The 18,259-nt window shown below is 35.7% G+C and overlaps 1 protein-coding gene across 1 annotated transcript in view; it reads right to left on the bottom strand.

The window, feature by feature from the left end:
- The window catches only part of trio (trio Rho guanine nucleotide exchange factor), a 1,056,141-nt gene that overhangs the window by 56,556 nt on the left and 981,326 nt on the right, over positions 1-18,259 (bottom strand). The window contains exon 48 of the mRNA XM_090403001.1: positions 826-1,009. Within this exon, the coding sequence (XP_090259127.1) occupies positions 826-1,009 (184 nt within the window). The remainder of the gene's footprint in view (positions 1-825; positions 1,010-18,259) is intronic.

An 18,259-nucleotide genomic window follows, 5' to 3' on the forward strand; every position in this document is an offset into this window, starting at 1 on the left:
TATATATATATATATATATATATATATATATTAGGATAACCAAGTTATTTTACCTCCTAATCCCAAGTATGCAAACAATTAAGTTTGAGCCTGAAACAAAGTTCAAGTCTAAAGATGATACAACACCAGGGCAACTCATTGTAAAGGTGGGTAAAGCTCTGATCACTATTCTTATATTTTCCCATAATGTAAAGCACATAAAATGTTTATAAAATAACTTGGTTATCCTAATATACAATATCCCCAAGTTAAAAAATTTATTACATCTATATATATATATATATATATATATATATATTTATATTTATAAATTTTATTTCATTACAATAGGACATGATATTTGATTGTTTTGGACCATTATATGTATGCAGTTTTAGTCAATGCAGAATGTAATTTGTTTGGCTTAGTCTCAAACTACTAGTCTACCTTTTATGCATCATATCCAGTGAGAAACCTAAGAAAACACAGTACAATAAGATGAGAAATATCATTCTACAGTTATGTAGCTTAAAACAGTAAGTAGTCCTCATATATAATAATAATGAAAGAAGTCTATCTGGTATAGTTTAGTTAATATTTTTATGCATATTCATGGTTTCCTGCATTCCTTTTTATATCATGATTATTTCAAAAATAATAGAAGACAGTTTAACTGTCATTTCTGTAATAAAAAATTAGATCGAGGCTAGTATATTTAGAAAATAAGAAACTGTAACTATCTTTTAATGAGATGATGAATTATCCCTGTTTACGAAAATATACTTCCAAGTTTTTTTTTTTTTTTTTTTTTTTTTGTCAGAAAAAAAAAAAGAGTTAAAAACTAACCTTTTAAAAACTGCAACTGAGTTTCTAATATTATGCGGATCTTATTAACCCACTCATCTCTTATTTCCTGAGTTGGTCCCTGGACCACAAAAGTTAGTCCCTCATGATGAGGATCTTTAGAATGAAGAATAAATTTTAAGGGATCACCATCCTCTGTTTCTTCCTCCAGTGCCATTTTATTTGCCTTTATGAAGAAAAACAGAACAAAGGAATATATTACAATGGCCATTTATGAGAATTACACAGGCAAGTGGAAAGGATTTTTATTTATTTATTTATTTTTAATAAAACCAAGAATTCTAAGAAAAGCAAATTACATTTTACAAACAGATAGTAAAGGATACTAGTTAGCAACACTTAGTCCTCTACTGACTAGTAATATTGTGATTTATTTTCAAGTCTCAGGATTAAAGTTTATTTATTTAATTATTTTATTTATTTATTTATTTGCACCCGACTTGTAAAGCCTCTTAAAAAAATAGATGATTTATGGCATTAACCAAGTCTCATCAACAACAATAACAAAATGAGGAGTTTGTGGCAGACCTCTAAAAGTTCAGAGTAAATCTGAAATTTCAAATATCATCATCAAATTCCTGACATGTACCCTCAAGGGGGTGTACAGGATATGATAGTACTACATGAAAAACTTACATTACCACTAACTTTCTATCTACAATTTTCCTCCAAATCAATCTGTTACATGTCAAAACTCCAACATTATCAGATCTTATATTTCTATCTTCTAAGGCACTTTTTACTGTATCAATCCACCTATAATTTAAAATATTTCATCTCTCATTCTAACATCCCCCCCCCCACCCATGGAATCCTACCATTTCTAATTTGGACGCTACACATAAATCATTAAAAAAAGGTTTTCTCCTCCCCTAAATGTAATTCTCATCCATAAAATGTTTTTGACCTTTATAGTACATTAGGACCATGGGTGTGTTAAGGATTTTTTTTTTCTGTTATTACTTTTAGATATTTTTTGTATTTTTTATTTATTTCTTACATAGTCCAAAAACTCTGCTTCAGAGACTAAACATGAAAACTGTTTCAAACCACTAATAAGCTAGGTGGTGGTCTTGCACTGGATAATGAATAATGAAATTTATCGCCCACCTAAAGAGATCTATAAACATCTATACCCACAACCAGTTGGCTGGAGAGTTGGAATGGTTCCTGATCAATCTGACAACTGGGCTGGCAATCATTTGGCAGTAACATTATAGTCTGATTATCACCCTACACAATGCTAGTAATTTTCATACTCCAGTGAGAATATGTACTGGAAAATGATGAGAATGACCATTTCACTACTTGCATATGAGTGATATGACTTCTACCATAGTATACTTCTGTAATGTTTCCCTTGAACTTTAACCATCCCCACTTCAACATCACCCATATCCCTTTCTGGGGGTGATGTTGAAATGGGCTTTCTCCATTTCCTTGAGTACACTTAAACCAATACAGTACTTTGTTACATCTCCTCTAACCCAACTGTCCGAATTAACAATTACCAACATTGAATTAACATTCCCACAACAATGACTATTCAAATCCACTTGTTGAAATAGTTATCAAAGCTGTCTGCCATCATCCTCTCCAATTTAGCATCATTTGCAGGACTGAATATCTAGGTCCTGAACTATATTATCGTATAAAATTAAATAATAGAATCCCATAAGAAACTCAGTGGTATTTTGCTTGTTGCCTTTTTCCTATGAAGCCCTGCTTTCTAGTGAACAAACAGCACGTTTTCAAGCTACATCATACTTGTCTAAAATAGCAAAAAAAACCTATCAGAAAAGAAATTGACATTATTAATATTCAACAACATAAGCAGAGCTTATCAAAGGTGATATGTTGATTTAAATAAATTGGATGAAAGATTAGCTAAACATGTTTGAAGGAAAAATGGAAGGAAAAGAACCTAGAAGTAAATCCTGATGCAGGCGAATGGATGAGGTTAGGACAGCTTTAGAAGATCAGAATGTAAGAACTGATCAAATTAGAGACTTCACAAATTGAGAAGAAAGTTTTTTTTTTTTATCTAGTTTCTACTAGTTGTGAAATTTTAATTACGTAGAGTAGTATGATATTTGGTATATATTCCATTGAAGATATGCACTGAAAATGATGAGAATGACCATTTCACTACTTGTATATGAGCGATATGACTTCTACCATCAAATATGACCTCTATGATCTAGTTTCTCACTAATGCGGCACCAGTGAAGATCAAAATCAGTCTGGGAAAGGATTCTCAACACATTTTAGGAGAACATACATTAATATACAGTTCCTAGAAAATGTATTCTTAAAGATACCCCACTTGCAAAATGTTATGCCTGCTTACTTTTTATGTAAATCCTACCAACGAAAGATTACAAAGCTATTTATAGTACACCAGTACCATGAATTTGCTTATGAGTTATTAATGAGTTAGATAATCTTTGCATTTTCGTCTAGAACCAAACCAAACATAGCATGTTTACATGCTACTTCAAGCATCTAATAATAGCCTATCAATGAAAACGAGAATGTAATTTCTTGCCTAGTTTAATAATTAAACAGATCTAATATGCTTATTAACGTCATACTACTAGGCTGTGTATATATGAATGGTATTCCAGCTTGAATTTCCATTGTCCAGCAAATGGAAACTTAAATCAGTTATACATGTTGCTTGATATCAAAATATTGTGATACACTGCATTCCATGCAATATGTATTCCTAACATAGCAGGTAGAATAACTTGCTTTGTTGGCCACTAAAATGGCTAAAAAAGGTGAGTTTCAACAACTACAAACCAAAGTCTTGTTAACTCTATCTATCTTATCAATGGTACAACTGGGAACTGAATCACAATGAAGAAAAATTAATAATAATTCTGTAGATGCACTGAAGCAATATTTGTCTTGTCTGGAGTTTGCATAAGCAATTTACAGGTTGTAGAATAAAAAGTTGATATTTAAGTTACAACCAACAACTGTGGATAACTGGCTAGGGGAATGAACTGTCAAATGATTATCTGACATTATCAGAGAGTTGTGTGGGAGGAGGGGGAAGAGAGGACAAACCACTGTTTGCAAATGATAAGAAGTTAGAAAAAGAGAGGAGTTCATTAGAAATAGAGCTAATGTACAGGACTGTACCTATGCAGAGGTGCACAAGGCTCTAGCTGGGACCTCAAAAAATTAAGGTCAATTTAAGGGCCCCAAATAATGAGATTTAAAATTGAAGAATTAAAACTATTTAAATAATTAATTATTTATAAAATAATTGAACATTGAGCTTAATTTAACTTGATTTTTCATTTATGTATTTAAGGTAAATCTAGATCATTTGAAATTTATTTTTAAATTATTGAGAACCATTGACATTATTTTTCTTTAAATGTTTAAGGAATGACTGTAAATCTCCTTAAAACTTGGGGGTGTGAGGCTCTAAATCTAGTACCTTGGGCCCCAAAAAGTGTAAGTATGGCCATGCTGATGTAGTGGTTCTTCTGAAAGATTCCAAGTACAACAAATTTGTAAATATAATGTGAATGAGCAATCTCAAAATAAAGCTGGGCAGTGAATGGTACAGGCCAGAGAGGAGCAAATCAGTAGTATTTCCAGTTCAATGGAACAAAGAAAGATTATACTATGAAATTCAGAGATGGAGGATGTGTATGTAATCTACAAGTTTGCTTATGGGGTAACAAAGACTGCAGAATGAGTATACAAAAAAGCATACATATAACTTATGTCTTAGGTCTATGCCATGAGTATTAGAAACAAAGGAGTAGACTTTATTGTCTTGGTGAATACTCTGGGGCCTCAGATTGTAGGAAAATAGTAAGACCTTGTTATCAGAGGCAGATATACTAATTAGTTATTGCGTGTAACAGGTACAGTATTTTTAAGAAGGATACATAGGACAAAAGAGGAGGGGTGGGTGATATAAATGAAAGAGGATTGCATTCTGGGGACATTGAAGTTCACCAGGTTATCCTCATCCCACTTGAAAATGGCAAAGAGATCAGTGTTTAATGCACTGGTTAAAGAAAATCTTGAAGTGATTATTACTAGCATTACAAGATTTAGAAATTGAGAAGTGGAGAGCACTGTCATTAGAAAAGCTATGAACACAATTGGATGTCAGAGAGAGAGCTCCTTGACATAAAGAAGCAAGAGTGTAGATGAAAGCACAAACTCTGGGAGAAACGAGCATTGACTGAAAATCTGATTAAAGGAAACCATTCACCATGATTCTCAATTGCATTGTGAATGAGGAATAATATAAGATGATATCTTGGTAACAAGGCCATGATGCTAGACTTTTCAAATCCATTCGAAATATCAAGAGTGACCAACTGAGTTTCTCCAAACTTTTCCATGGCCTGAACCCAAACATGGGTGAGGGTGGCTAGGAGTTCTACTGTGGAATGAAAATGGCAGAATTCATACTGATGATCATCAAGTTGGTAAGTGAATGATGACCTTCTACATTATTTTGGAGAGTAGAGAGATCAGATCATTAGGGAAATAGTAGAAAGGTTGATTTTATCTCTCTTTTTGAGCACAGCCTGGATAAGAGCTTGCTTCTGAGCTGCCAGATAAATACTACATGAATATGACAACTTGAAAAGATGATACAAGACTCTGGAGCACAAACTTTTATTACAGCTGAGGGATTTCAAACCATATAAAAAATTGGCACCTCTTATCCGCTCCACCAAAGACAAACCACTTCCCCTAGACCTACCTGGGGTATACCAGGTTCCTAGCAGCTGCTGTCCTACTTTGGCCAAACATGCAGGATAGTAAATATCAGGATTTCAGAACACAAAGACTACATCCAGTTTCACCAGTACAGCCACTCTGGGCTTGCAGACCATGCTCTGGTTACCCACCACAGAATATGTTGGAAGAAAGCCACGTTAATACACCGCAGCAAATTTAAATATGAAAGATTATTCATGGAATCAGCCTCAGCTCTTAAAAACTTTCAAAACTTCAATAAATTTGGGTGCATGAGACTGCTTCAAATTTGGGAAGCTTGCATCTTGAGAACTTCAGCCCAACAGCCAAGACAACCCAATATAGTCCACTAGGGGGTACCTTTAGGACTCTGGGAACAACAATAGTTTTCTCTATTTCTGCATCATTTGTTTTTTGTAGTGCCTGCGTGCACATGTCACATTGCCATCTTCATGTCACATTGCCATGAAGATGGCAATGTGACATTGCCGATATATAGGAGGTATTTATTAAAGTTTCTTTTAATTAATATTCCAGTATACGTTCTAAATTCCTTAAATAATTTAATAGTACAGCTGGGGGAATACCATCAGAGTCAGAAGATTTATTGGTATCAAAGCTACTGAGTATTTTTCTGATGACCTTTTGGGAAAGAGTTGGAGAAGAAATCTGATGCCAAGGTCTATCTTGTCTTTAGGAGATGTTACCATTGTACCATCAGGATGTGACAGATGGAAACATGGAAAGACAGAAATCCAGTATCACATCATAGATACTGGAATCAAGATCTATGATGTTAAAAAGAAATTCTGAGATTCTGTTGAATTTTTAGGAGCATATTTCTGATATTTTAAAATTTGTTTTGTAATTTTGTGAGAGATTTTTTATAACCAAAGTGACCCTGAAATTTTTGTACTGTGGATCATGATTGTGAGTAAAGAAATGAAAAATTTAAAGAGCAGGGGGAATGCAGTGGGAGTTAATGACTAAGGAGTTACTCACAAGTCAGACTTCAATCCAAGTCTGACTTGGATCAAAGGCTACAGTCAGTAATCCAGCTTCGATCCACTTAACAGTTTCCCCAAAGGGTTTGATGAGTTTGGTCCTGTGTACTATTTGGTGACTGACCCGCAGAAGCCAATCTAAAGTAGTACACTCAAATGAAGGAAGTGCTGGCACCCTAGTTAAAAGATTAAGATATGGAGCATATGCATTCGTTATATTTACCAATCACCAAGTCTGTATGGTTAGCCTAGTGGCTGTGTGTTTCGTAACCATATGCCTGGGGAAGGGGTGTCCTAGGTTCGATTCCCTTCAGTGACATGAGGAGCTGAAGCATCTTCCTCAGCCATAGCCAAGTTAGCCGGTCTTGGGCATGGACACTAGGGTTTTTCCCCCAGTTTATCCTGGGGTTTTTCATCCTGCAAAGCAGACAAACTGGCCTTGAGAACTCAACACTACAGGACATAGGATACACCAGGGCATAGGGCTGACCACCTTATCCTGTGAACGGCTTGAGGTCCAATGATTAATAAACCCTCGACACTGCAGGGTAAAAGAGGATAAAAGGAAGATGAGATCAGAGCAATCACCAAATACCGATCACCACTCTGACCTATTCACATTCCTTTCCATGAAACTTGACCATCTGCAATCCAGTTAACCAAATAGTGAGGTCATCTTCCTAGGTTACCTCAACATCCACAATCCCAAATGGCTTCCCCTTTCCAACACCACCAACCAAGGTGGATGAGAAGCAGAAGTCTTTGCTATAAAGTAATGACCTAATGCAAATTATACATCAACCTACTTGAATTCCTGATAACCTTCACTTTCCAAATACTCTGGATCTCTTTTTGATTAGTTCTCCTTTCCTGATACATCGTAGAGATCACGTCTCCTCTCAGTAATTTAGACTACAAACTTGTACAAGATTGTGGTCTGAGTTCTCTTGGAATGCCCTTCCTCCAACCACTCCTGACCGTGCATCATCTGGCACTGCAAAGGTGCCAGTTGAGATGGCCTCTGGAATTTCTACTCCTTTCCTTGGCCTGACTATTGCTCCCACTTATCTGACCCTAAAACATGCTCCAAACGAGTTACAGAAATTATTCTCACTGGCATGAAGGCCTTCATCTCACATTCAATCCCAAAATCTTCTTCCACTCTCCAAGTCCTAGTTCAACAGAAAGTGTATCAAAGCAGTTGAAGAAAAAAATTCAGCAGAGTGGCTCACATCAAGACTTCAGCTTCATACTCCACCTACAACAAAGCACACAACATATACAAAACAGTTATCAGTAGATCCTAATCATGCTTTATGAAGGCAAACAGCAGAAACTTTCCTCCTACCCAAATGGAAGCAATGCCTTATGGTCCTCTGCTAAAGCTGTTAGATGAAACTTCTACTCACCTGCACTTTCACCTCTATCTCTCATCCTGATGGTACCACTGTCACTTCACCCAAAGATAAACACAACACTTCCTACCATACCAGAATTCCAAGCACTGTATGCTTCCTGTAATTTTTTTGACAAAAAAAATTAAGTTTTAAGTTTCTGCTATTCAAATTGACAATTTTTTTTGTATGATGGTGTGGTAATTTTGTTAGGATTTTTATTGTCTCAGTATTGTATCCAACTGTATCGATTATATTCAACATAGCAGCTGCAGTTTTAGAAACTGACCAAGCCCACCACCATTTAAAGACTATGTTATCCATAGCATAGTTGATGATTTTGTGGCTTGCCTGCTATGAATGCAGTATGTAACCATCCCAATGTTTAAAAATGGCAAGTGTGGGATGGAAATGTGTGTGCGCACATGAAATGTAGGCAGTGGGAGGTGCTGGGAAACACGTATCTCTATTTTAGGATTTAGCAGCAGCAGAGATATTGCTTCAGAAATGGGTGAAATTCACTATGTGGATACGGTAGAGTGTTAAAGGATGGAGAGAACATTAAAGACCTACACATGGATTTAACCTTGGGCAGGAGAGAAAGATAGAGTTGATTTTTCTGATGGCTATGATTGTGTGCGTGAATATAAATTGAAAGGATGTGTAGAGAGAGAAATGAAACTGCTGAGAAAGAAGATGGAAGAAATGAATACTAAGCTGAGAAGAATGAATGAATGACGATATTAAGAGAATGGAGAGGTTGGCTAGTGCAAGGGTACATGGGAAGAGTAGAAATTGCAGAAAGTCCGGTGTGTGTGGAAGCAAGGGATAGAGAGAGGGAGGACAGAGAATTGGAGAGAGAGAGATTAGAAGCTGTAACAGTCAGAGATGAGAGTGAGAGAAGGATAAATGCTTCTGTTTGAAGTGTAATGTATGGAGGTTCAATTATTTGAGGTGTGCAAAACGAAGTGCCAGAGGAGTGCTTGCATGGTGGAACAATAGTGAGTGTGGCATTGACAGTGAAGAGGTGTGAAAAATGTGGAGGAGATGATAGTAATGGTTACAACGAATGACCTGAGAGGTGGTATGAATTGTGTAGCATGATATTTGTGGTTGTTGCCCCAGTATGATACAGAGTGGAAGAGTGGTAATAATGAATGAGATGATAGCAAGAATGTGTAAGAAAAGGAGTCTGGAATATGAGGATGCATGGAGTGCATTTGCAGATAAAAAAGAGCTATATGCAAGAGATTACATTTGAATAAAGACGGGTGTAGCTATTTGGAGAGAGTGTTGTTTCTGGGCAAGTGAGTGTTTTGGAACAGAAAAACTAGAATCACACAGGTGGAATGTAGCAGGGATGGCCTTATGTGGGGATAGTGGCTTAAGAAATGAGAGTGTGTACACTGTATTACAGAGATAGGTAGAATATGAGGAGAGTAATAATGGCTATAAGAATGCTAGCAATGTACTTGTTTTTCTGCATACAAATGCTAGGAGCATAAGGAATAAAGGAAATGAGTTTCTGGCATTGATTGACTCAGTCTCTCCAAAGGTTGTTGGTATCAGTGAAACTTGGTTAACCGAGGAGAATGGTATAACAGGGATAGAAGTGTATAGCATTTGTTTCAGGATGGAGAGGGTAAACATAGTGGTGGAATGTTATTCATGATAAGGGACAAATTGTGATTATTCAGGGCTTTAAGAGTATTTTTAAGAGTATATGGCGTGAGATAGATGTTTATAAGACAAGATATTTAGTGGTATGGTGACAAAGACCAGGAAAAATAGCTGGTGATGAGCAAGAAATGTTGTTTAGGCAAATTAGTTTTTCAAGTGCAAAGCAAGTGATTACGGGGGACTTCAAATATAGCATTATAAACTGGGCAAAGGAGAGACAGCATGCAGCAATAAAGGCACTGAATTTTTGAATTTCTTGAGGAAAACTGTCTCAGACATCATGTGGTGGAAGGAACATGAAAATCAAGGGTTTTGCATTTGGTCATAGCATCAGAAGATCTGATTGTGAGTGAGAACTTGCCCCCCTGCTGGTGAGAGTGACCATGAATAAGCATGTGGGGGTATCAAAACAAAGAATTTATGTGGAATTCTAAAGAAGATCACTATCATAGACTTATAAAGCAGCTTGCAGCAGTACAGTGAATGAGAGAATTTGAAAGATGAGGGGACATTACGCATGGAAGATACTTGAGAAAAAATTGTTCACAGCAATGGAAGATTGTATATCTCAAGTGAAAATGATAAAACAATTTGAAGTTAATTGTATGACAAAAGAAATAAAATGGGAATTGCAGATGAAAAAGAAATTATGAAAGACATAAAGAGAGAGAGAGGTGGAGGAACAGTTGCATGAGGAATATAGGGCTCACAATGAGATGTATTTGTGCTTATGGTCCCACACAAGGTTCTACTAAGGTAGAAGTGGAGGAATTTTTTTCAGGTTTTACAGAAAGAAACTGACACAATGAAAAAGGAAAAGTTAGTCTTGGAGATCTAAACAACAGAGTAGGAAAGGACTGTCAGACATACAGAAATAATTTTGAAAAATTTAGAGAAAAGAGCAAAGCTAATAATAATGGCAAATACCCATTGGATTTCTGCTGAGGATATGGACTCTCTCTTCACATGGAGGGAAGAGGCAAGGAATAAGAAAAGTCTCATTGACTATGTTATTGTTGACAGTGATGTTTTCTCACTGGTGCAGGAGTATACAAAGGCTTTGAAATTGGAAGTGATCACCTTCCAATTTCTGAAAAGTTCTAAAGTGAATAAAATTTAAGCAGCTCTCAGATGTGAATTGTAGACTAAAATAAACAAACATATTCAAGAAAAAATAAAAGAGTTTGAGAACAGGAAACAGCCCTTGGAGATTCAGTGGCAATCCTGAAGAAAGCATTGAGCGATTCAGCCAGAGATGCATGTAGTGAGGTTGTCTGCAAGGATAGAAAAATCAGAATTCTGTGTTGAACACAGGAAGGTAAAGAGGCAGTGAAGGAAAAGAAGAAAGCACATCTGTATTCTCCTTTTGATGTGCTTTCTTCTTTTCCTTCACTGCCTAATTGCTGTAAAAGGAATTAGAGATGATAAAGGTGACATGAAAAAAGGAGAAAAAGATATCCTTGATGTATGGAGTAATTATTTTGAAAAATTACTAAATGAAACAGGCAGTGACAGCACAGTGGCTTAAAAAACACTCAACTGGCATGCAATCAGAATACATACATACATACTTGAAGTAGAAAAAGCCATCTAAAGCCTGAAATGCGAAAAGGCAGCTGGAATAGATGATATTCAACCAGAAATGCTCAAGTAAGTCTTACAGTGGCTGCAATGCATAGTTCAGAAGGCCTGGACAGAGGGATGAATTCCAGGTGATTGGAGTAGAGCTCTCAGAGTACCAATATATAAAAAGGGAAATAAAACTGAATGTGAGAATTACAGAGGTATATCCCTACTGAGTGTTCTTGGTAAGATTTATGCAAGTATACTTGAGAAACGGTAGAGAAGTATTGTGGAAGGGGACCTTGGTGAAGAACAACCTGAATTCAGGCCAAATAAGGCTGTCAGGATCAGATTTTCACTTCATGACAAATAGTTGAGAAATCATATGAATATAACAAAGAGCAGTAGTTAAGTTTTGTAGACCTGCAAAAGGCATATGACAAGGTGCCAAGAGAAAAGTTATTCAAAATGCTCAGTTATATGGTGTCAGTGGGACATTATATCAAGCAAATTAGTCTTTATTTGAGTTGTAAGTCAGTAGTTAGAACTGAAAGAAGTGCAGCAAGATGATGTCAAATCTTGTGTCACACAAGGATGTACGTTATCCCCTCTGTTATTTATTATCTATATGGATCGCATTATAAAGTAAAGCAGTACTAAACCTGATATCAAAATTAGAGATGTCAATATCAGCTCTTTACTTTATTAAGATGATGTTATACTTTCAAATAAATCCAGTACAAGTCTGAAAGATTCCCTGACTAAACTGAATAACCATTGTAATAAATTTTTTATGAAAATCAGCAATAACAAGACAAAGACAATGAAAATAGGCAGAAACACTGAAAATATCAACTGCATCATGAATGGAGAACTTTCATTTTTAGTGAAGATGGTAAACTAAATATGGAAATAGACAACAGATTCAAGAAAGTCGATATGGTAGGAAGTCAACTGAATAAATTTATATGGAATAAGAGAAAAATTAGTCACAAAAATAAATAAGCTACATAGAAGACAGCATTCAAACCAATTTTAACTTATGGATCTGATAGCTGGGTTAGAAATAAAACACTTGACCAAAGACTAGAGACCACAGATATGAGAGTCCTGAGAAAGATTAGGGGAATGCACAGATGGCATCATCAGTGGCAATATCATATTAAAAAAGAGGATATTAGGAAAGAACTTGACATCGTTAGCATCCAGGAATGTGTTAGCAGAGTTAAAACAGAATGGGAGAGGAAAGATTAGCAGAACAAGTGTTCTCAGCCAGGTTGGCAGGAAAAGACCAAGAGGAAGACCAAGATATAGGTTGATTGGTAAAGTAAAAAGTTTCTTAGAAGACAGAAATATAAGATCTGATGATATTGGTGTCTTGACAGATAACAGATTGATTTGTAGGAAAATTGTTGATAGGAAGTTAGTATTGATGTAAGTTTTTCATGTAGTACTATAATAATATCCTGTACCCCCCCCCCCTTGACGATACGTGTCAGGAAATTGATGATGATGATGATGATAATAATAAAAAGACATCAGAAAACTACTAAATTACTTGGACACTAAAAAGTCTTCTGGTCTTGATGGCATCTCTCTCTCCAATTGTTCTCAAACACTGTGCTCCAGAGCTAACACCTGTCTTGCATTGTCTCTGCAATTTGCTATACATAGATGGTGCTTATCCCAATGTATGGAAACAATCTAGCATTCATCCTATTCCAAAAAAAAAACAGACAGACGTCTACTGTCAAACCATCTACCAATTGCCATCACCTCTCTCTTCTCCAAAATAATGGAGAAAATAAATCATCAATAGCCAACTTCTCCACTATTAGGAGGCCCATCAATTAATTTGCGACCACCATTATGGATTTTGTCATTAAAGAACCACAGCTGTTCATAACCTACATCACCAGCCACCGGGCATCTGCCATGGAAAGGTTCAGAGAAAGTTGTGGGTTGTTACTCATGACATTTCCAAAACATCTGACCATGTTTGGCATTTTGGCCTACTAAACAAATTTCTATCCTTGTAATTCACTGTAGTTTAGTGGCTTAATATTGTTTCCCAAAGAAAGAAATCAGATATTTATTTAGCTGTTAATATTTTACTCTCTTTACACTCAGCATTTTCATCAGAGTACAAATAGTTTGTCAAAGTATGTATGCACTAACAATCAGTTGGTGGATGGAAAAAATTTTAATTTTAATGGACAAACCAAAAGAACTAAAATCCTAATTTGACACCTTTAAAAGTGTTTATTAGAACTAGCCTTAAAATGACCGTCTCCTAGAATTTTGCTAAATTAATACAGCCAAACTTGATGAAATTAATTTGTTGTGGTTGCATTTTATTGCTGACGATGAAACACTCCCATAACACTTTTTACTTTTTTATATTGTTACAAATACTCAGTTTTGCCATAAATACTATTTCAACTTCTACACAGCCCCGCACAACACATAGACTTGCATGAGCTCGATTCCATTATTCAATTCCATCGATTCAATTCGGCCAACATTTGCTTTTTATCAGTAGAGAGAGAGAGAGTTGTCTAACTGTACGGGTTAACATGCAGTGGGGGAATTATGAGAACAATGTAGCTGTAATAGCACTTCACAATGTTGGCATGCAGCCATCTGTTATTTTCAACATGCTAAAAACACTTGGGATAAGTAGGATGTTTGTGCATCAGACTATTAACCGCTATAACATAGATGTGCCTGACTGCCAAACAGCAGGTTGACCTTGATGCATTAGGCTGTGATACCTTGTGAGGACTGTGAAGGCATGCTTCCACAGTAATCCTGTGAGAACACAGAAAGTGATGTCATGAGAGATGAACGTTTCACAGAGAATGATGTCACATGTACTAACTCATAGGTTCCCAAACTTTTTCGGGCCACCGCCCACTTTGCAAGACATAAATTTTGTAATGTCCTCCATTATAACAGTTTGAATAAAACCATATTTCAAATACTCAATACTGTACTTTTCTTCTTATATTCAGACATAATGAAGTAATAAAATTTGCAAAAAAAAAAAAAATAAATAAATAAAAAATAAAAGATTTAATTTACACTTTGTATGACTCCACTTATCTATCACTTTCGACTGATGATTGTTGGCAAAGCACACAAAAAATAATGAAACTTATTCCTAAACCACTGGTATTTATAGATTTGAAATCTAGCCCAAATCGACTTGCATGCATTGACTTGTTTGCGATACCATCGTACTCGTGCTTTGAACAAGTCACTGCAAGCACCCATATTCCTGTCAAAACATGCTGAATTGAGTGAATTACCTACATAATAGTTGACCGACATACTACTAGTTAAGACTCGTCTGTGGCATGGATAGACTAAAGCCTGTATGGCACGATCAATTTTTACAATAGCAAAAAATGAATACATTTTTTAAGTATATAAAAAATAGAAGTTAAAATATCCTGTATGACACATTCAATTTTCTCATTGACATAGAAAATTGATATCTATTTCTATCTGACATGGTAAATTTTCAAATGATTAAATAATTGAAATAGAAAATTGATGAAAAAATTGATCGTGTAAGATAGGCATAAGATGAATTAAAATTCAATATTTACATTTTAATGATTAATCTAATCGCAAAATCACAAAAATAATTAATTTTTAAATATATATTATTAATTTCTTCTATAAAGAGCCACCGACCTCTAGACCACCTGAATGCCCCCAAACGCTTCTGATCCCACTATAGCCCCCCTAGAAGGCTTCAGCGCCCATTGGGGGGGGTGGTACCGCCCACTTTGGGAACCTATGTACTAACTAATGACCTGGGGATGAGAGCCTATCATTGTTCTATTAGACACTTTCTAACACCAGAACTTATGAGGCAGAAGGTGATAAAATCAAAGGCACTTCTCTGGTGATACATGAACAACATCCTCTTCACAGATAAGATTTTCGCCACTGAAGAGTCATTTAATTGCCAAAATAATCAGATATGTTTATTTTACAGATATGTAAATAATCCTGGTCACACAGCATGTGCCATAGCACCCAGGATTCATAGAAGTTATCACCATGTGTCAGTGACAGTTTAGTGGGGGGAGTGACATATCAGAGGATATCCAAGTTGTATTTCTGCAAGAAAGTGAGTCAAAACCTCTGCCTATGATATAGGTTTTAAAAAAGATACCTGGGGCTAGTAAGATTTATTCTTTCACACCATACAGTGGAGGGAAATATTTAATTGTAGTTAAAGATGTGGAAACATGGGATAAACTATTAGAGGGTTTTACATTCGGAGGTAGCACAGTAATTCCTGTAATGGTGGGAAGCCAGGTTAAAACAGTAAAAATCGAGAGATTTTCAATGGAGAACAGTGGATTTTCAAGAGAACAGTAATGAAATTCTTATAGTGACATTCTTGAAATGGAGTAAAATCAGTAACATATCAAAGGGTATATCAGGTGAAGATCCAAACTACTTTTCTGGTGAGGTCACCTTCACAATGGATATGAAGATGCCCGTACCAAATTTTGTCAACATCGGTACAACTCAAGGTATGGTGAACTATCCCAGAGTGAAGCAGTGCCTGTATTGTGTGATCACTTGGGTAGCAACTGCTCCAAAGCTAAATGCTTCAATGGTATTGAGATCAGACATATCACTAATCAGTGTCTCAAACCCTGCCAGAAATACGAAATCTGAACATCGTGTTACCACCTGCCCTTTCAATACTTTTGCTGAAATAGTAGGAGCACTGGTAGAGCCAATTAGAACAGAGTATATATTGGAGAGGCATAAAGAAGAGTTCCTGGATCTTCCAATTCAGTCTAGCAAAGATGGAGCTTTGAAACAAACTATACTTGGTAAAATCACAAAAAGTGCACGAACAAATCAGCCAGGAATTAGTTTCAGAATTCCATAACATAGGAGTCACTTTCCCAGTCAAATATGGATGGGACAACATTAGTTGAAATTACCAATAATGAACCTAGTATAACAACTGAACAGATACAAGATGAAATGCAAACATATGAAACTGTTATACAAAGAGAAACCAGAAAAGGAACAGAAAAGCAAGTAAGACAATCAAAAGAAATTAATATGCAAACAAGATCATCAAAAAGAAAAGATGAATTAACAAAAAAAAATTAAAAGATGTATTAAAAAAAAGGAACTAAATCTAAAAGAAGTAATAAAAAATGTAATGGAGAAGGTTGTGATCATAAAATGAAGACTCCCCCCCCCCCCACCCCATGCTCAGAAGAGTTTATGGACTATGAGGAACCATCTCGTGCTAATAAAGGGAGAGCAAGAGATATAATTAAAGAAAAAATAATAAAGTTTACTGATTCAAAGTTTTCTCAGTATGATTTATCTACAGGTAAAGAAAATAACTAGCTTCCAAATCAAGAATGATACGCATGAAATCAAAATAATGGAAAGCAACTGTAAAAAAAAAAAAAAAAAAAAAAAAAAAAAAAAAAAAAAACTGGAAAATAATTTACAAGCAGGCTCACAATTGCTCCTTCACAAATTAAAGACTTCATCAGGTTCATCCAAAATCTAAAAGTTAAAGACTTACCAGTGACACTTCATTAATCACATCATCTCCTTTCTGCATTGCCTCATTAAATGTACGAGGATTTCACAGGCAAATTAAAGAAGCTATGCCATAATATCAGGTTTTTGTTTCTCTGAGAAACATACTTCTGTAGATATAAACAATTTAATATCCACTTCTTTCTTATTTGAGCTTTGGAAGATTTAACAGGGCTGGAGTAGGAGTTCTTATTCTCCCCCCCCCCCCCCCTCATTGGGTCATTCTCTAATATCCAAAGGGATGCAGAAAGGAGAATCTTGACAACAGATTGGAAATACTGTGGATTTGTAATAAGGTTTACGCTCCATCAAATGGAACAGTTAGAAAAATTTTTCCATGAATTGCAGCCATATTTTTATGGTGCCCACTACATCATAGCAGATAGAGACTGTAATTGTATTGAAAACCTAACATTAGACAAAATAGGAGGACACCCCAAAGGTGGAAAAGTCGAATGTGCATGGTTAAAAATATGCCTAGACAATGCTCAACTAGTAGATATATGGGGTGGTTGCAATCCAAATTTCCAAGTTTAAATGTACATGAATCAAGACACTGATACCCATTTTGACTGAATTTATATCTCTTCTTCCCTTATTCAGATAAAACATCTTGACAACAACATGTCAGATCATAATCCAGTTCTATTTAAATTCTGCTGTATGGAACAAGTAGAGATCGATTCTGGCCTATGGCGACTTACATCAAATTTTCTGTTGATCTTTTTGACCATATTCCAGACCCTCTGTTCAAACTGAAATAATGTTACCTGGAACTGGGATATGTGGTTAAAATTCAAACAAGCAGTAAAACAGAATATGATTGAATAGGGAAAGGAATAGGCTTTCCTCAAAAGAAAAAAGTTGAAAGACCTGTATAAAGAGAGAAGCTGGTTTGTAGCAAACAAATGCAATGGTATAGAATGCAGCAACATCATTAGAAACATCAACTAGAGATAGAAATGGAAAGGCAGAAACAAGTAGGAGAAAGAAATTTTAAAATAAGAATACAGCAGCACTTAGCAGATAGCACTTCAGCTGCATTCTTCAATAGACAATTCACTAAATTCCATGAAGAAAGGACTATAGCTCAAATCTGCGTTGATGGTGAAGACATGTCCACCACTCAAAACATCCTTGACTTCTTTCAAAAACATTATAAAATATCTGTTTGAAGACAATAGTACTATGGGAAATTATAACTCATAGATGGGCTTGACAGACCCATTACAGTATCTGAAGTTACCACAGCCTATAAAGAATGCCAGACAAGAAAATCCTGAGGACCTGATGGTTTAGGAAAGAACTTTACTGTGAGGCCAGGGATTTTATTTTTCCCATTCTAGTTATACTGTTCAATTCTTTTCTCTTGTCAGCACACATACCAAGTGAATTTGTAGTAAGTCATTCCAAAACCTAATAGAGATCATA

This window comes from Typopeltis vanoorti, chromosome 2, assembly GCF_054136105.1.
Source record: "Typopeltis vanoorti isolate ZY-2024b chromosome 2, IOZ_Tvanoo_1.0, whole genome shotgun sequence".
In the NCBI taxonomy this organism is placed as follows: Eukaryota; Metazoa; Arthropoda; class Arachnida; order Uropygi; family Thelyphonidae; genus Typopeltis; species Typopeltis vanoorti.